This window comes from Palaemon carinicauda, chromosome 22 (genome assembly GCF_036898095.1).
Source record: "Palaemon carinicauda isolate YSFRI2023 chromosome 22, ASM3689809v2, whole genome shotgun sequence".
Lineage (NCBI taxonomy): Eukaryota > Metazoa > Arthropoda > Malacostraca > Decapoda > Palaemonidae > Palaemon > Palaemon carinicauda.
Genome location: NC_090746.1, coordinates 21,629,995 through 21,650,866, shown reverse-complemented (window position 1 = coordinate 21,650,866; position 20,872 = coordinate 21,629,995). Strand labels below are relative to the sequence as shown.

The window sequence follows — 20,872 nt, the reverse complement described above, 5'->3', positions numbered from 1 at the left end:
GCAGGGACTCCCAAGCCTGGTTCCTCTCCTGTGGCATACCATACGCCCGCCTTAGAAGTGAGCTTAGTAGGTGGGAACATAAAGGAAGTCTTCCCTAGTTGCTGTTTGGACTGCAACCAATCCCCTAATATTCTTAAAGCTCTCTTAGAGGATCTAGCAAAGACGAGCTTAGTATAGGCTGACTTAACCGGTTGCATGCCCAGCGAAAACTCAGATGGAGGAGAGCGGGGGGTAGCAGAAACAAAATGGTCCGGGTATACCTCTCTGAAAAGAGCCAGGACCTTACGAAAGTCAATGGGTAGAGGAGAAGACTTGGGTTCCTCCACGTCCGAAGAGGGATCAAGGTGCGCAGCTTCCTCCTCAGAAACCTCATCACCAGAGTGTAGCGAAGTGAGAGGTAAAGTAACAGCGGTATGCTGAACAGCAGAATCTGAACAAGCGGGTGCATAAACACTTGTGGTTTCATCCTCAAGTCTCTGTTGCTGAGTTAAAACCTGAGGTTCAGGCTGCAAAGACTGGTCAAGAAGAGCGGAGGAAGGTAGGCGCATGGGTTGAGGTGGCTGACTCCTAGCATGAGCTTCCTGTCTCAAGAGTTGCGCTTGCTGCAAGGGTTGCGGATGCGCAGTAGCAGGTTCCTGAGGAACGAGTTGAGGTTCCTGAGGTGTGAGCTGCGAGAGTTGAGGTAGCGGCTGCGCAGAACGCAGTTCCTGTCTCGCGAGTTGAGGTTCCTGAGGTGCTAGCCTTAAGAGTTGAGGCTCTCGCCTTGAGGAGAGTTGAGGTCGCTGCAGCGAGAGCTGAGGTGGCTGCCTCATGGATGGAAGAGGTTGTCTTACCTCAAGAGGTTGTTGCCTCGATGGAGGAAGAGGAGGAAGTAAAGCATAAGACTCCTGCTCCCATTGTTGAGGTTGCCTTAAGGAAGGCTGAGGTTGCTGCACACCGCTGGTAACTGGCAACTCAGAACGCGGTAAGGTAGCCTGAGGAACCTCAACTTCGTACGCCTGGCAGACTGGACTGCGGTGAGGCGGAGCGCTCGCAGGAGGAGGTGCAACCTTCTCAGCCTGAAACTCACGCATTAAGACCGCAAGCTGCGACTGCATGGACTGCAGCAAAGTCATCTTGGGATCAGCAGACGCTAAGGTCTGCTGAGGCAAAGCCTTAACAGAAGATGAGGTCTGTTGAGGTATCGCCTTACCTCTCTTAGGAGGTGTACAGTCACCTGATGACAGCGGAGAGTCAGAGCTAATCCAATGACTGCAACCGGGTTGTTGAACTCTTGAGGTCTGGACTTTACGTTTAAGAGGTCTTGAGACCTGAGTCCAGCGTTTCCTCCCCGATATTTCTTCTGCAGACGAGTAAAAGACGGGCTCAATCGTCTGCGGGTGGGAGTGACGGTCTCTGTAAGACACGCCCGCAACCACCGAGGATACTTCTGTGCGCCGATCAAGGCCTGCCGAACCCTTTTGCCCTTCGACATTGCTTCTCCCCTGGGCTTGGGAGCTTGCAAGAGGTCCCGGACTGGGAGGACGACTGGCACGCACAGAAGTACCCTCACGCACAACACTGACACTGACACTAGCACTCGGCAACGCACTGACACTAGCACTTGGCACAGCACTGGCACTATCACCTCCCACTGCACTTTTGACCTTAAGTTCTTTGACGTCTGCCAAAAGAGACTTATGGTCACTAACCACAGATTCCACTTTGTCACCTAAAGCCTGAATGGCACGCAAAACAACTGACATATCAGGCTGAGCACAAATAGTAGGTTCGGGGGTAGCCACTACAGGGGGAGGAAAAGGTTGAGGATCATGAGGTGAGGAAAAAAGCGAAGAGCGAGAAGAACTCCTCCTAACTCTCTCTCTCTCTAACTTGGTTGAATATTTAAGGAATCGAACAAATTCAAGTTCCGAAAGTCCGGCGCATTCCTCACATCGATCTTCCAACTGACAGGGTCTTTCCCTACAGTCAGAACAAGCGGTGTGAGGATCAACCGAGGCCTTCGGAATACGCCTATTACAAGACCTACATCGTCTATGGGGAGGGGCTTGTGAAAGGTCAGACATCTTGAATCAAAGCAAGTCAAAAGGGATTCCAAATCAAGCAAAAGATCGTTAACCATTAATCAAAACCAAATAAAAGCTATCTAAGCTAATTAGAAAAGTTTCCAGTATAGCGAAAGCTGAAATCTTAGAGAAATACTTCACCAAAAACCGTGAACAATACTCCAAAATCATAAGCGTATCCAAGAACGTCTTGCCGGAAGCACGACAGAGGAAAAATTGAGGTGGTGTCAACAAGAAGTACTGCAGTACCTGGCCACAGGTGGCGCTGGTGAGTACACCCCCTTCTAGTATAGTGATAGCTGGCGTATCCCTCCCGTAGAATTCTGTCGGGCAACGGAGTTGACAGCTACATGATTATCGGGTAAGTTTAATATTGAAAATGTTTGGTTTTGTACTGTTTACAAAGAACTAAATGGTTAAGTTATTCATACCTTACCATGTATATCTATTTGGGTCTTGTCATTAAGACATTTGATGAAAAATTTTCATAAGATCAATGCCTAGTTCTTATTATGAACAAGTGGTAAACAGTAGGACACATTCTCGTAAATTGGTAACTCATCAAGAAATCAAGAATAATACAGCATAAAAACAAATAAATGTAGGTTGATTACATTTAATTCACAACTTGAAGCTGAAAGATGTTTACTGCACATTTACAATATTTTAGTTATATCCAGGCCATTAATTTCAGACTTGAGGCATAAAACACTCAAATCTTGGTGAAAGGGCAAAAGTGAATACCGGGTACTTCTATAAACTTTTTTTTTCTTGTATCTGAAAATGAGCTAACTTTAGTTAATGGCAACGCAATATATTTTCCAAGAAGTTTGAAAAAAAATTTTTTATCCTTATTTAAGGCATATTTTAGTTAAAATATCATTACAGTGGAATCTCAATTCTTCAGCAGAATAGTTGGTTAAAGTATTTATTATCTTTTCATGTTTGCTGAAATATACCAAGGACAAAATTTCCTACCTGAATCATGGAATTCTAACAGAGCTATCTTCACTTTCATAATAATTTTCTGTGTATTATCTTACAATATTCACCATCATTAATGATTCTATATTAGATTTCTTTACAACTATGGTGATATATGTTCTCTGTGTTTTCTTGTGCCTTGTAGATTTTTTGCCTTGATTATCCTTTGGTCTAGGTCTTTAATTATGTATGTAATTATGTATGCCCCTCTCTATATTTTTTTGTCCTTTCCAACTAGTCCTCACTTTGTTACTTCTATATTTAATATTTATCTCAATATTTAACATTTAAATGGTTTGGGCAAGTAAGTGGGGAGAAGTGGTTATTCAATATGATAATAGATTTATGAGTAGAAGGATGGAGATCAGCACAAAGGTACTAAAAATCAGGGAAAAATGCACAGATGAAGAACTTCACCAGATGGGAATTCAGGCAGGAACTACAAAAGAATGAGGAGAATAGCAAGAGAACATTCTATTCATGTCTAACCCATGAATAGAAACAATTGACTTAAAACTGTTAACATGGTGAATCATGTAAAGGATGATTCAAAATACCATTAAACTGGAAATTTTTCGTAAGGAGATATTGCCATATAGTTTTGCTTGTACAGTATTTAGAAGTAGATATCATGCAAGACATAATTACTGGAAGTACTGTACAGAACTCTATTTCTCTATCAGCTCATCTCTGTCAAACCAATTAGCATAAACTTGTGTTTTGGTATCTATACTATAAACAGTAGGGGAAGGGGTACAAGTTAATGTGAGACTAAATTGAGTAAAAATCACGTGAGCATAATGGGAACATTCCATGGGTAGTGTACAAGTACCAAGTGACTGCTTTCTGAAAATCTTGCAATAGTCTCGTTTGTACTTGTTCACAAAAAATGCCCATATGGCACAAAACTTTTACTTGCAGGCCGATGCAATACTCGTTACTCAATTCAAATCTATATGCCCATTTTCTAATTTATTCATATTCAAAGTTACTTGTAACCAGAGGTAATACTATACTGAATTCTATGGAGGTTAAAAACTCCTTACTAATTAGGAACATTATCTCAGGTTCTTTCATAAGAAACAAGGTAAAATGAAGACATTATAACATTCTGATACAAACCAATTTCTTTTAAAATTACAGTATAAATAATGCACACATCTCTTTACCTGAATGGATGGAAAACCCAGTGCTCTGAGAGGTGTTGCATCGAAAACCCATAAAGCCAGTCAGGATCTAGCTTTTTCACACCAGCATAGAAATACAACAGAAACACTTGAAAACGAAGCAACATGTAGCTCCACAAGGGCACATGACTGTTTCTGAGGGTGGGAGTTGAAATAGAATCTATAGACCTGAAAGCAAAATGAAAATTTTACTGTGAACATGTTTTTTAGTTCACATTGGGGAGATTAGATATTCGGTGGATGTGAGAAACATAGCACATATGAAGAAAGACACACCTGCATGGGTTTGAGGCTCTCTTAGTAAATTTACTTCACTTTACAAAAAGGTGCAAGTTTACTTATAACATTACATAGATCACACTTCATACCCAGATTTCCTCAAAACAAATCTGACCCCTGAAAACTTCTTTCTATAACCTTGCATAACTTGCTCCACTTAATTGAATCTTTATCTTCAGAGAATGGAAGGTAAAATGCTACTTCAGTTTTACTCACCAACATCTGTGGGGATCAGAGAAGAGCATCATGGTTGATATCAATCCATAGAGATAGGAATGGTTGTTCCAGGTCCCCTTGTCAAGGAGGAAGAGGTACCAGTAACAGGTCACAAAAACTCCACAGCTAAGACGCCATTTACATCCCAAAATCATCAGAAGCGTACCTTTGAATGAAGTTCCATATATATTTGTAATAAGTGCTATAATTTAACTTTTCAATTTTCCATAGACTGCAAGTGTGAATTCTATTTTAGATGATGAAGAGAATAAGCTCTATTCCATGAATTTATATTAAAAAATACACCTAATTCATGTAATCTAAATCTGTGTTGTGAGGGAGAACTAGAAAAAAACTTTACAAAGAAGAAAACAAAGAGATACAACGTTCACAATAATATAACATATATGGAAATAATTAGTATTTTTTCTAACTAAACAAACCGGGAGCTCTTTACAGTGGAGATATATTTTAGCGATAGCTGAAACTAGCCGTTGATCTCTTTACAGGGTAAAATTACCCTCCGCTAGTCAGCGGAGGGAGAGCAGGAGGGTAGACCAGCCACCCCGCTCACACCTGCACAAGCAACAAACCGTCACTTACCAACTGCAGCAGGACTTCCGGGGGAAGGTGATGGCGGAACTAGTACTTGTAAAGAGCCTCAGTTTGTATACTCAGGAAAAATAAAAATTTTTTTCCAAATTTGACATTTGTTCCAACTCTATATACAAACCCTTACACTCTTTACTAAGGAGACTCGCTCCATGGTGGGTGGAAGTCCAAAAACCAACTGGCTGGAGACTGACCCGGCATGTTACTCTTTGCTTCATATGAGCAGTTTAGAGGCACCCTGACACCTTGTTAATGCTTGAGGGTTAACGGCCTGGGTACTCTGTGCAAGGTGTAAAAATTTAGCAACATGATTTGACCAGGTAGGCATAAAATTGGAGCTAAATTGGATCCTTCTCTCTAGTTAAAGTTCACTTTCCATTTGCCTACACATACATCGAATAGTCTGCCCTATTCTTTACAGACTCTCATCTGTCCTCATACACATGACAACACTGAGATTACCAAACAATTCTTCTTTGCTCAAGGCGTTAACTACTTCACTATAATTTTCCAGGGGCTACTTTCCTCTCGGTAACGGTAGAAGAAATTCTTTAGCCATGGTAAGCAACTCTTCTAGAAGAAGGATATTCCAAAATCAAACCATTGTTCTCTAGTCTTGGGTAGTGCCATAGCGTCTGTACCATGGTCTTCCACTGTCTTGGGTTAGAGTTCTCATGCTTAAAGGTACACTCAGGCACACTACTCTTGGTTTGTTAAAGTTTTTATAGTTTATATAAGAAATACTTATTCAAAAGTTGTTACTGTGCTTAAAATATTTTATTTTTCTTTGTTTCCTTTCTTCACTGGGCTATTTTCCCTGTTGGGGCCACTAGGATTATAGCATTGTGCTTTTTCAACTATGGTTGTAGCTTAGCAAGTAGTAATAATAATAATAATAATAATAATAATAATAATAATAATAATAATAAACTCAGCACTTAACCTATACATTGCTCGACTCCACCTCGTTTGGAGATAGGGGACATAAATATATACACGTACATCAGGTATCCACCTACAGTTAGAGGAGGTCAGATTGCAGAATTCCTCGGATGCTAGACTCCAAGAGAGAGGAGAATGAAATAGGAAGTGGCCTATCACTCACACATCCATTCCAGGCTTACTCGCAGGTAACATCTGCCCTCAACTAACTGCTACTTGTCCTACAAGTGAACCAAGGTGTTATTGATAACTTTTTGTGCCGCCACCACAGGCCCTAAGGTAAAAGTATCTAGGATGCTGTGGGTTATGTCTTGCCAAGTAGTGGGTATTGAACGTGGTTTGCTGTTTCCACACGCCCGCTTATACAGTAGTACCTGCATCAAAGAAAAATTCTTTTTGAATGCCAGGGACATGCTGAAACACCTGACGTCGTGAGATTGGGGTTGACAACTGGATTTCCAGTGAGGAGTCTGGTTGTATGGCTCTCAATTACCTGTCTATTCCAGGAAGAAATGGAGTTGTTAGTTACCTTCCTTTTGATCCTTCCTGAGCTCACAAAGTGCCTGCTAATCTGAGGGCAGGCTCTGGCAGAGTAACAGTTGATCTGGGTCATCTGTTATGGCACAGAGACTATCAATTCAGAAGGGCCCAAATCTAGGATCCTCTGCAGCCAGATTTTGAGTCTTAGCCACGAACTCAAGGATGAAGCAGAGTATCACCTGCCCCTATCCCCTTGAAGGGGCGATACCATAGGAAAAACCAAGCAGCTAGCTGACTCTCTTTGCAGAGGCCAGCGCCAAGAAAACAGTCTTTAATGTCACGTCACGATCTGATGCTTGACAAAGAGGTTCATAAGGCGCTCCTTTCAGAGAACGTAACACTTGTACTACATTCCAAGAAGGAGCTCTAACTTCTGACTAATGGCAGGAAGAAATGGAGTTCTTAGTGACCTTCCTTTTGATCCTTCCCGAGCTCACAAAGAGCCTGCTGATCTGAGGGCGGGCTCTGGCAGAGTAATGGTTGATCTGGGTTATCTGTTACGGAACGGAGACTCAATATGGATGGGCCAAAATCTAGGATCCACTACAGCTGGATTTTGAGTCTTAGCCACAAACTTAAGGTCAAAGCTGAGTGTCACTGCCCCCGTATCGTAGGAAAGACCATGTAGATCACCGACTCTTTTTGCAGGGGCCAGGGGGGCAACAAGAAAACCATCTACAACGTCAAGTCACAATCTGATGCTTGCATTACATTCCAAGGAGGAGGTCTAACTTGCAATTGAGGGTAGGTGCCCTCACAGTTCTGTATGAGGAGAGACATTTCCATAAAGGAGAAAATTTTAACTTTGTTGTCTAAAAGCAAGGCTGAAGGCTGAGCGGTAGCCTATGACCGCTGAGACTGAGCAGAGTTTTTTCTCACTGAGGTACAAGAGAAACTCCTTTATTGTTGGAATAGTGGCACTGAGGGAAGCGATACCCCGTCCACCACAGCAACCATAGGATACAGTCCACTTAGCCTGATATACGGCAGCAGACGACTCCCGGAGGCATCCTGCCATTCTCCTTGCAACTGGTCTTAAAAAGACTCTCTTTCCAAGGAGTTTCTGGATAACCTCCAGGCGTGGAGACGAAGCGATGGAATCGCCTGATGGAAAATTTTCACGTGTGGTTGTCTGAGTAGATCGGGAAGTGGAGGAAGCTCCCTCGGTACCTCTGTGAACAAATACTGATGATCCAGGAATCATTCTTCATGTGCCACAGGTCACAGTGGAGCCACCAGGGTTATAAAAAGGTCTTGTGATGCCTTAACCTTGTTTAGAAGCCTCCTTACTAGGCAGAAGGGGGGAACACATAGACATCTAGACTGTCCCATCGATGTTGGAAGGCATCATGCCAGACTGCCTTTGGATCAAGTACCAGAAAGCAGTACACTAGAAAATTCCAGTTCAAGGATGTAGCAAACAGGCCGATTGTTCAAAACTTTCTTGGCTATCTGCTGTTTCAACGACCATTTGGAGCCTACTATCCGAGTCCTCCAGCTCAGATTGCCCACCAGCACCATTTTTTTGCCTGGGATGAAACGGGCTGATAGGGATACCAAGTTGTCTTCCGTCCATATGAGGATTTCTACAGCTAGATGGCAACGATGCAGTGAAAAAGTACATGCTCACTTGTTTGTGTGATACTTCTGTGGTGTTGTCGCTCATCAGCACTACGGAATGCCCCGAAAGGAGCTGATGGAACTGCTTGAGGGCCAGAAAGGCTGCCCTCATTTCCAGTTTCCAGAAGGTTTATGTAGCACTGTCACTCGGCATTGGACTACTGTAGAGTCCGGATGCAGCGAGGTGCAACAGGTGAACCCCCTGCCCTCCTTTTGATGCATCTGTGAAGAACAATGAAGAAAAAAAATTTTGGAGGAGGAAAGAGAAGGTCTACTCCCCTCAGCAGATTGGTGTCTGACACCCTCTAATTCAGGTTTCTCTTCTGCTCTGACCCTATCGGCACCAAGGTGTTCGGAGATCAAGGTGCTGAGACCAAAAGGTATTCAGCTGCCCATGTAGAGAGTGAATGCGTAGGCAACCGTTGGGATCAGTTTCTCCAAGGAGGTTAGGTGCCCAAGAATCCTTTGCCACAGAACTGCTGACAAGGTATTGGAAGACTTAGCCTAGTTTGGTCATGATCCTCATTCCTAGATATATCATCTCCTGTGAAAGTTGCAGGGATGACTTCTCGTGATTTACCATGATCTCCAGATCCTGGCAAAAAACTAGAAGCATGTCTCAATGGAGGAGAAGGGTCTCCCTCGAGTCTGCTAGAACTAGCCAATTGTCTAGATGATGAAGCAGATGAATGCCCTTTTTGTGGGCCCAGGTGGAAACTATGGTAAAGATCTGAGTGAACACCTAAGATGCTGTGGACAGGCCGAAGCATAGCACCACCTTGAACTGGTATATCTTTCCATTTAATGTGAACTCAGGTACTTTCTTGAGGATGGATGAATGGAGGATCTGGAAGTACGCATCCTTGAGGTCTAACAATATCATGAAGTCTTCTGGTCTGGGCCTTCTCCATCTTGAACGGAGTCTGTTGAACAAACTTGTTCAGGACTGAGAGTTTGACGACTGGTCCAACCTCCAGACGTCTTTTCTACAAGAAATAACTGACTGTAGAATCCTGGGGAGCCATCCAGGATCTCCTGGAGAGTGTCCTTCTCTAGCATAGTTTGAACCTCGGCCTGAAGGACCTGTTCCTTCGCAGATCCCTTCACGTAGGAACCTGACATCATCAGATGGAGGATCAGAGGAGGGCGAGAGAGCGTGAACGGGACTATGTATCCCTATCAAAGTACAGAGATCGACCAAGGCTTGGCCCCCCCTGGAGCATCTACCTCCATCAAATGCTCTGCAGGCATTCCCCATCCGGTGGACTGGTCAGGGGAATGCCCTACCTAGCGGGAACGTCCGCGTTTCTCTCTAATGCTACTTCTGCCCTTCCTTGCACCCTTAAATTGAAAGGGCTACTTAGGACCTTGAGGTTGTGCTGCCAGTTTCTGCCACTGTGCAGTCTTCTTTACACCCTGGCGCTTTGTCGGTGACAATCTCTGCGGTGGTTGTACCGTGGATTAAGAGTGCATGGCCCTATGGAGGGAGTATTGACTCGCCTTCCTCCATCTGTCTGCTATTGCCTCAATGTCCTCCACGTTAAAGAGAGAGGGACCGTCCACTGAGGAGTTGCACAATTTCATCGCCGCTCTCCTCGGCACCTGCCTCTGGAATTACGAGATGACTGCATTGCGCCTTCTCAAAATCCAGTTGATTCACTGGTTGACGATGTTCTGCATCAGGAACTTGAGTGTTCCGACTCTTGAGGGGAGAAAGGCTGACGTAGCCACCCTCTCCTGGGTATTGGAGAAGGCCTCGTTCTAGATGAGGTAGCCCACTGACCCCAACCAGTAGTCAAGCCATGAAATGGATTGCAGATCACACTTCGCAACCCGTTTCATGTGGCAGTATCCACCGCATAGACGTTCACTGGCAAAGTCACCAGTTTGTCCAAGGAAGAATTATGCGTACGGGCCAGAATTACCAGATCCAAGGGTAGAGGAAAAGGATCATCCTCCACAATCTCATAATATTTCCTCTAACATAAATATGACGAGAAAGTAAACGAGATGAGTTCACAGACCGGAGGGACTGTGATGCTCCTGTAACTTAAGCGTAAACCCTTTTCTTCATCGCCTTTTTCCCCACTTTACCCATGCTGCCCTAGTCCTGGTGGGTCTCGGAGTGCCGTCAAAGAGGTCTAGGACCGTGTCCTTGTCCTCCGCTGGAACCTGTTCCAGTTTCTGCTAGGAATTGATCTTCCAAATGCAAGATAAGACTTGCAGAAAGACATGATCTGCGTCTTTCTGTCCCAAGGAGGATATCTTCGGGCTGGCAGACAGCGCGGGAAGGGTCTAGGTCGTCAATGAAGACTGCTATGTTATAGTTGTACATAAACGGACATAGTAACCAACTGACCTTCCCCTTTAATTAGGCGCTCAGACCTAGAGGGCCAGTTCTTGGGAATGGTGTTCGGGTCCTTCCTTTCGCGGGTGCGAATGTTGAACTCCGCTAGAAGGGAAGAGTTCTCCTTCCTCTCTGCCTCATAAAGCCATGCACCTTCAGAGGAAATGGGAGGTGGAGCCTCTGCTACTGCAGCGGAAGGCGGCTCTGGTTGGGCTACCTCTATAGGGGGAGTATCAGCACTATGACCTCATTCCCTCTTCTGTGGGATGATGGAAATCACCCCCGGTTTCTTCTAAATAGGGTCCTGGCCAATGGAAGAGCCCTTGGTAGCCAGTATATATCTGGGACCTAGAAAACTTCTGAGGAGAAGGACTTCTGGGGATGGTACAAGAAGGAACCTGCAAGGCAGAACTACTAAGCCCTAATGTCAGTAGGGCCTCTTCTATTCCCTTGAAGGAACTCAACACCTCCAGTGGGATGGAGTACCTGGAAGTGGCACTATTGGAGGAAGGTTGGCTGATCCTGGGTCCTGTGACTGCCAGCTTCATGATGCGTCCTTCAAGAATGGAACTGTTCCTGAAAGGGTACCTCGAGAGTGCTTTCTTGACTTAGGTGGGGTGTCAAGGCCCAGTAGAGCATGAGAGGATGTCATCTCATGCTGTTCCCTAAGCTCAGCTTCCCTAGGGAGGCGAGCGCCATCAGAGTGACTACTCAGCTGAACAGACGAAGGCACACCACCCTTACCCAGTATGGGAACCTGCTATTCACCCCAGTAGGAAGACCGATGGTGAGTGAACGCTGTTGAGGCAAAGGCTGGTGTGGTCCACAAGCAGACACTACCTCATCAGCGCACACAGGTAAGGTGTTGTTTACCTGCGCTTGCCTAGCCATCTACATGTAGCACACCAGCGAGGAGGAGCTTACCTGAGCGTGCATAGTCAAATCTAGCATTCCCAAATCAAGGTGGCAAGACTCACCATAGTGAGCATTTCGTGTAGTAAAGGTAGCATTCACACTCCCATCAGGCAAAGTAGCTAGTCCGCACACATCGCTAAGTGATTGGGTGCACAATAGCATGCAAGACTCATCCACTAGACTGAGATTAGCGCTGCTCCCCTACTAGTGCATCATAGAAAGAGAGATTCCGGCTTGTCCTATCCTCTGAAGGGGGAAGGCGAGCAGCAGTTGCTAAATGCTTTTGTGCAAGCAGATAAGATTCTACCTCATGAGAGGCAGAAGCCAAAGGTGCAATCTCCAAAGAGCCCAGCCTTGCATAGCGACAAGCGGTATGTTGTGTCCTATGGATATGACAGTGAGGAGGAGGAATTGCAAACAACCACGTAACTACACAGTCGTCCAGCTCCGAAAAGCTGTGTTCCGATGAACTGGAGCCGGGCATAGACGAGTCCAATTCCCTTTGGTGGAATCCACATTGGGATAACCACTCAGACGAAGGCCGCCTCTCCCGCGGACAGAAAGGGCAATCAACACTTGTTACCACTGTCGGAAGCTCTCCTGACAAGAGAGAAGATAACTGAACAGCACCTGGTGGCAGGTTACTCTCCCTCAGAAGGGGAAACTGCCCAACACCTAGGCGTGGACATCTGGTCAGCTCATTCTGCTTCCTCCCTAGCTTAGTGAACCCAGACAGAAGATCCACATCCTGAAATGTCCTTGGGATGTAGCCAAAACTAGTCCCAAGGTTCACGCCGGAGGGATCCTCAGCAACTGCTCATGCCTATCTGCAAAAGCAGAACAAACGTTGGGGTATTAGCTGAAGCTGAGGTCGAGATGGCTGGACAAGCAAGAGACTCTTTCGGTCCATGATCTACAGAGTTTCTAGGGGGAAGATGGAAATCAACCTCTGGGGTGACTGTACAGAGCATACCCAACAGCAAGACCTCGAGAAACATTTCCTTACACGAAGACCTCGTGAGCTCCAATGAATGCCACAGCTGAGTCAGAAAATAGTGACTACCCTATGACGGCAGCTGGCGCTGCTTTGCTAGGGGAAAAAATGGAGGCCTCCTGGCAACAGGGTTGTCTCGGAGTCAAATGGTCACCACTCATATTCGACCGACTCCCAGAGGAAGCCGACCAAGCAGAGTCAGAATGCCAAGGTTGAGCCGACAGAGTCCAATGGCTTGAGGTTTCTTCCATTTTCAAAGATGAACCCTAAGGGGAAGAATCCCTCTTAGCCTTCTTCTTCTATCACCTGCTAAATCTCATCCACTGGGAGGACGACCACTCCTGACACTCATTGCAAGGACACTCCTGCTTACAAGAGTGATCCCTACACACAAGGCAGAGACTGTGAGGATCAATCTCCACAGCCGACATGAAAGTACCGCAACGGTGCCCTTCAATACCGAAACAAACGTGCATGGTTACGATCCCCACGGGCAGACACACCTGAGAAAGAAAAAGAAGTGAAAGATTTTAGTTTTAGGCCAGTTCTTTAATTATGGATTTGTGGTTTTTTAACGGATGAGTAAAACGTTTGTACTCTACCGAGCCGAAATAAAAAGTGGCTGTTTGTTACTTGTGCAGGTGTGAGTGGGGTGGTTGTTCTACTCCCCCCGCTCCCCCTCCGTTAACTAGCGGAGGGTATAATTACTCTTTGCTAAAGCTTATCGCCGAAATATATTTCCATTGTAAATAGCATGATGGTTTGTATAGTGTTGGAACAATTAAGATTCCAAAAATATAAATTTCTTACCTACATTTTTAAAGGTCAGAAAAACGTTTTTATCAAGTCAATAATTCTCCCCTATATAATAAACAGGAAGTGTCTGGATTCTCAGTATATATATGGCAAATATATTTCTTTAATGTTCAGCTGAGTGGCAGGAGGGAGAGAGAGTAGTTGTACCACGGTGAGATGCGGATACTTCAAGAGGTACACTCGGAAACCACAATCTCTCACAAATTGCCGAACCAGCAGGTTAGAGTTAGGAAAGGGGGAGGGGGTGGAAAAGGTTGAATCTGTGAGTGCATATCTATCTAAATACTGTATTTAGCCGTCATTTTTGACGGGTCGCGTACACTAGTCTATAATAATGTACATTGGAAACCATGAACTTAGAATTGATTTGGGGATAAAAAAAAAAAAACAGTTACGGTTTAGAAATGCAAAGAGGGTTGCCAATATAAAAAAAATATATAATTTGGCTTGCATCATCAATGACTCAATGTGTGCAATCAAATAAATTTTTACTTGAAGCAGCTATACAGTCTCATATACTCAATTCAAATTCATTTAGAGTGTACATGAAAACCAAGTACAGTAGTCACTTATAAGGAAATGGAAAATAAAACACAGGAGAGGAGGAAGTGACTACACTTGATTATTATTATCATTATTATTATTACTAGCTAAGCTGCAACCATAGTTGAAAAAGCAGGATGCTATAAGCCCAATGGCTCTTACAGGGAAAAATAGCCATGAGGAAAGAAAATAAGGAAATAAATACTGTAACTGAATGAAAAGTAATACAAAATTTAAATAAAATATTATAAGAACAGTAACAACATTAAAAAACAATAAAATATTTTAAGAACAGTGACAACATTAAAACACTCTTTCATATATAATTGTCAGCCTGTTAAACATAAAAAACATTTATTTTAAGTTTGAACTTTTGAAGTTCTACTGATTCAACTACCAGATCAGGAAGATCATTCCACAACTTTGTCATAGCTGGAATAAAACATCTAGAATACTGTGTAATATTGAGCGGCATTATGGAGAAGGCCTGACTATTAGAATTAACTGCATATTTACCGTAGTATTACGAACAGGATGGAACTGTCCGGGAAGATCTGAATGTAAAGGATGGTCAGAATTGTGAAAAATCTTATGCAACATACATAACACACAACTGGAACGGAACGACTGTGCCAGAGATTAATATCTAGATCGGGAATAAGAAATTTGATAGACAGTAAGTTCCTGACCAACAAATTAAGATGAGAATCAGTAGCTGAAGACCAGAAAGGAGAACAACACTCTAAACAAAGTAGAATGATAGAATTAAAACACTTCTTCAAAATAGAATGATCACCAAGAATCTTAAAAGACTTTCTCAATGAGCCAAATTTTTGCGCAATTGAAGAAGTCACAGACCTAATGCGTTTCTCAAAAGTAAATTTGTTGTCAAGAATCGCACTTAAATTTTAAGTAATACAGAATTAAATACACATTATCAATGCTGAGATCTGGATGTTGATCAGCAACTCCCCTTAACCTACTTACAATCATACTATGAATGTTGTTAGGGTTCAACTTCATGCCCCATAATTTACACCATGCATTAATTTTAGCTAGATATCTATTAAGGGATTTAGCAACCCCAGATCTACATTCAGATGTAATTGATGCAAAGACAGTAGCATTATCTGCATATGCAACGAACTTGTTTTCTGGGCCAAACCACATGTCATGTGTATATAGTATGAAAAGTAATGGGCCAAGAACACTACCCTGAGGAACACCAAATATCACATTCCTATGCTCACTAGTGCCCATCAACAACAACTCTTTGTGTCCTATTAATCGAAAATTCAGTAATAATGCTAAGAAATGACCCACCCGCTCCCAACTGATTTCTGTACAGCATTGGAAATTGTAATAAGAGCGTACTGTACAGCACCATTAATTTTACCGCTAAGGTAGCTTGACCTTTCTTGCTCTTCTAACTTCCTTACCTATCTGTGGATCCAGTTACCATTGCTTAATGACAGTAGTAAACCCTTTCTACCAATCGATTAACTTGTATTTGTAACCTGGAAGTGTAATAAACCCAAATTTTGAGGAAATTTCAGTACAGTACTTACAAATTATCATAACACCATAGAGAATTAGCATCCAACGCAGTGGGAGAGGTGTCATCCAGTTGAACAATGGAAAATGGCAGAGATTGGGATCTCCCCATAACTTATCAGCAACGCCCATTCCTCTTTCTTGTGGTAAATCCAAAAACATCATAATTCCTAGTTTGGAAAATAATTTTCAGCATCAGAGTACTGTTTATCATTAACTGGAGGATGACAAAAGTTAAAGTAAGTTCCACCAAAAGTACTAAAATTTTACATTTTTAAGGATTTGATTATTCTAAATTCAACACTGAATTATTCAAGTACGATTACATTCAATTTTGTATCGCTAGAAAATAATAAAAAGGCTGAAAGCATTCGTAAAATAAAAAATAAAAGGATTGGATATTAAAAAAAAAAATAATTTAGTGATTAATATTTCTTATCCCTTCACATACATAGTTTATCTCATAAGTTTCACAGTTGCAGATATCTGAGAATATTTCTTTTTCATAAACAAAGTTTTAATGAAAAGAAAGCACAAAAGAAAATGATGAAACTTTCAAAAGGTAAAATTACCAAATGAGAATCACTTTACTCACCGAACAAGATTCTTGTAGCAGCGAGAGAAGCTGGGTCGCATGGTCGGTGGAGGAGACGAGTGAGGCTTTTCCAGGTTAGTAGCTGGTCAAGTCGAAACCCTAAAATCTCTGTAACCCATGAGGGCCATCCGTATCTTATCTGAGAATGGGGAAATAAGCTAAATTAGTAGCAATGTTCTAAAATGAACAATATTTCATGGGCTTAAATACTGTATAACTGGGCTATTTTATTTCATGACTAGAGTATCTATCAAACAATCATATTCTCTTTCTACCTTTCGACATCGGACAAAAAATTATCTTCACATTGCTTGTAAAAATTTTAGAAAAAAATATTAAATTGCTTCATTTTTATATGTTATCAAAATAAAATTTCCGGTAGAAACTAATGATAAAATAAAAGGTAATTAAAGCACAGTTCTGTAAGAAAAGAAAAAAATATCTTTCATTAAAATGATGCAGATTGTCAACCTGCATTATCATTAATCTAATTTTACTAAGTAAATATTTCTCATAAAATTACAATATATTTAATGAACTATTGAATCATTTAATCACCAATTGTGAAAAGTGGGCACTAACAACACCATTTTGTCTTTCATTGTCGAATAACGCTATGAAACTTTATTAAAATACATCAGCAACTTCAGAAATGTTTCTTAGACTTGAAGAGAATTTAGTCATTTTCTCTAAAAAAAATTTCCCAATACATAGTTTTCTATAATTCAAGAGGTGGATATGACATTTTTTTATAGGATCTTTGTAGTTTCTCTCTCTAGTCTGGGCGAGGTTAGGGTAACAGGTGTTCATTCAGTCAGTCTTTGAGTAAGAGAAAGGTTGATGTTTTCTATATAAACTGTAAAATTCAATGAACACATTTCTTTTTATTTTCCTTTTCTCTATTCTCATGAACATTTGATAATTATTCACATGTTATAAGTGTATCTTTTAACGTTTTGTAAATGGCGAAAACACTTCAAGCTTGTATAGCCTAGTACTTTGACAAGTTTACGTGTGTTTTATTAATCACAGATCATACTTTCATTTCTTTTGGAAATTCTTATTTACTTATTAATTCCTCTTTGAATTCTCCTCCCTTTTAAGAAGCGGGTGGAACTGTTTAATGTCTATCAATTTTTCCATCATGCTTTTCTTTAGTTAAAATACTTCGGAAAGTCAGCTGCAGTGCCGTATTCCTAACCTTGAATATTCCAGAAATATCTCATTTTAATATTATTTGCAACATTAAATTTCAAATAATGCGTCCTTTTCTATCCCTTCATTATCCCTACAAAAAATCATCGCCTCATTATCTTCCCATTACTTTACTTGAACATTTTTTTTACTACACTTAAGTGCAGTGCAAAATGCAGAACAGTTTATGTCTGCCTACATTCTTATGCATAAATATAACAGGTACATAACATGCATTTGCTCATGCATTTATGGATGTTTAAATCTATTTGCTTTTGTGTGAAATTCAAAAGAAATGTGTTAAAAGCATTCCATCGACAAGATTAGATCACAGGAATCACAGAAAACAGAGGCAAGGAAAGAAGTTGAAATGCTTCTGAGGAAGGAAAGGAATAATACTAGAGTCTAAAACAGCATTAAATAATAACATGTTTATTTTGAGCTTACCGTAAATACTTTATGCCTACTAAAAGAATAAATTATTTGGGCCAAAAGCATCTAAATAAATTATGCATGACTGTACTTCAAAAACTTTTATTACAAATAAAATAGGAAAAGACAAATCTTACGGTTTCAGGATGCTCGCTCCTACAGCTGGATTCAGCCTCGACAGCACCAATTTGTTGATCTTGCTTACACCCATCTCTTGACGATGCAGGAACATTACCATCCTCTGTTTTTGCATTTTCCCCCATCTGAACATAACAAAAGAATCACATTATTCTGAAGTATGAGTGGTAAATGTGAAAAAAATACTATTCTAGCAAAAGTAATTACACAGATACTAGATCCCTTCATAACATAGGGCGATGAAAGGTATATGACTAACAAATGGTCCAAATGGGAAACCTAAACCACCGAATGATTGAGAATTAACTGGTCATGCGACACAATTACCCGGGCTGAAGCTCAAAAGGAGGTATTAGTACCATAATTCAATTCTGTATAAATACATATAGGGGTCAGTGGTGACAGATGCTGGTATCTGGTTGGGCGATAACTAGAAAATCTGTGTTTTTACAATTGGGCCATCATTTCTGAACGCATGATAAATAAACATATGGAATCAAAAACACATTCACAGAGAATAAATGCCTAAGAGGGTAGGGAAAAGAAGAAGCAGAGATTACAGAAACAATGAAATATTAATAGACCAGGTTATGTGTACCTTGGGGGTGATTTACTCAATTAGATCAGTACACATTATATATAAATATATGTGCATATGTTTATGCTTATGACTGACCACTATGTATGGTATTTAAAAACTAATAGGAACCTTCTGATTCTGTCAAAACTTCAGCAGTAATGTAAGCTCTTCAAAGACAAGGAATAGATGAATAATATGTTAGAACAGTCTAAGATATCTATACAGGAAGTACAGCAATCCTACAACTACATAAATATAGTGAGCAAAGTCTGACTGAGAAAAGAGTTAGGCAGGGAGACCCCATCTATCATAAATTATTCACAGCATGCCTAGAAGTAGTTTATAAGAATTTACATAAGGAAAAGGTAGGAATAACATAAATGGGAATATCATAGTTCAATGAAAATCCAGAAACAACAAATAAGGGTTACAGACAACTCACTAGAGATTGTTAATGAATATACATACTCTGTGCAGACAATAAGTGTTTCCACAAAACATGACAATGAAATGAAAAGGACAAGCATTGAATGGAGAGCTTTTGGTAATCAAAATGAGACTATGAAAGTAAAATGCCATTTTCTCTGAAAAGAAACATATTTAAGCAGATGGTTATACACACACACACACACACACACACACACACACATATATATATATATATATATATATATATATATATATATATATATATATATATATGTGTGTGTGTGTGTGTGTGTATACATAAATATATACTTATACATATATATTTATACATATACAGTATACATGTACATATACATATATATACACATATGTATATATATATATATATATATATATATATATACATATGTTTACATATATATATATATATGTTTACATATATATATATATATACATATATATACATATATATACTATATATATATATGCATATATATATACATACATATTTATACATATATACATATATGCCATGCCACGAGAGGCCTTTCATTAGAAGGGGCCAACGTTCGATCCCAAGTATGAGGTAGAAATTTATTTCTATTTGAACACGATGTTGTGTTGACATTTATCCATATTGACTCATTAGGGGTAATTTGAATGAATTACTACCAATTGTGTCACGTGGTGGGCCGGGAAGTCGGGGAAAACTCGCTGGTAAGAGACTGATGTCTCGCCAGGTAAATCCTGAACTGCTGGGTAGCAGTTAGGTTCTGACTTCTTTTATGGCTTCTCGTGGCATGGTTGGTTTAGACCTGGCCTTTCATTAGAAGGGGCCAGCGTTCGATCTCAAGTATGAGGTAGAAATTTATTTCTATTTGAACATGATGTTGTGTTGACATTAATCCATATTGACTCATTAGGGGTAATTTGAATGAATTACTACCAATTGTGTCACGTGGTGGGCCGGGAAGTCAGGGAAAACTCGCTGGTAAGAGACAGATGTCTCGCCAGGTAAATCCTGAACTACTGGGTAGCAGTTAGGTTCCGACTTCTTTTATGGCCTCTCGTGGCATGGTTGGTTTCGACCTGGCCTTTCATTAGAAGGGGCCAGCGTTCGATCCCAAGTATGAGGTAGAAATTTATTTCTATTTGAACACGATGTTGTGTTGACATTTATCCATATTGACTCAATAGGGGTAATTTGAATGAATTACTACCAATTGTGACACGTGGTGGGCCGGGAAGTTGGGGAAAACTCACTGGTAAGAGACTGATGTCTCGCCAAGTAAATCCTGAACTGCTGGGTAGCAGTTAGGTTCCGACTTCTTTTATGGCATCTCAGGGCATGGTTGGTTTCGACCTGGCCTTTCATTAGAAGGGGCCAGCGTTCGATCTCAAGTATGAGGTAGAAATCTATTTCTATTTGAACACAATGTTGTGTTGACATTTATCCATATTGACTCATTAGGGGTAATTTGAATGTATTACTACCAATTGCGTCACGTGGTGGGCCGGGAAGTCGGGGAAAACTCGCTGGTAAGAGACTGATGTCTCGCCAGGTAAATCCTGAACTGCTGAGTAGCAGTTAGGTTCTGACTTCTTTTATGGCCTCTCGTGGCATGGTTGGTTTCGACCTGGCCTTTCATTAGAAGGGCCCAGCGTTCCATCCCAAGTATGAGGTAGAAATTTATTTCTATTTGAACACGATGTTGTGTTGACATTTATCCATATTGACTCATTAGGGGTAATTTGAATGAATTACTACCAATTGTGTCACGTGGTGGGCCGGGAAGTCGGGGAAAACTCGCTGATAAGAGACTGATGTCTCGCCAGGTAAATCCTGAACTGCTGGGTAGAAGTTAGGTTCTGACTTCTTTTATGGCTTC

The 20,872-nt window shown here is 41.3% G+C and overlaps 1 protein-coding gene across 3 annotated transcripts in view; it reads right to left on the bottom strand.

Moving 5' to 3' along the window:
* GC (gamma-glutamyl carboxylase) overlaps nt 1–20,872 on the bottom strand; it is a 123,307-nt gene that overhangs the window by 35,068 nt on the left and 67,367 nt on the right. For all 3 annotated transcript variants that reach the window (XM_068346040.1, XM_068346039.1, XM_068346038.1), the window contains exons 2-6: nt 17,974–18,099; nt 16,211–16,349; nt 15,630–15,785; nt 4,733–4,898; nt 4,220–4,405 (exon numbers count right to left, since the gene is read on the bottom strand). In XM_068346040.1, the coding sequence (XP_068202141.1) occupies nt 4,220–4,405; nt 4,733–4,898; nt 15,630–15,785; nt 16,211–16,349; nt 17,974–18,099 (773 nt within the window). The remainder of the gene's footprint in view (nt 1–4,219; nt 4,406–4,732; nt 4,899–15,629; nt 15,786–16,210; nt 16,350–17,973; nt 18,100–20,872) is intronic.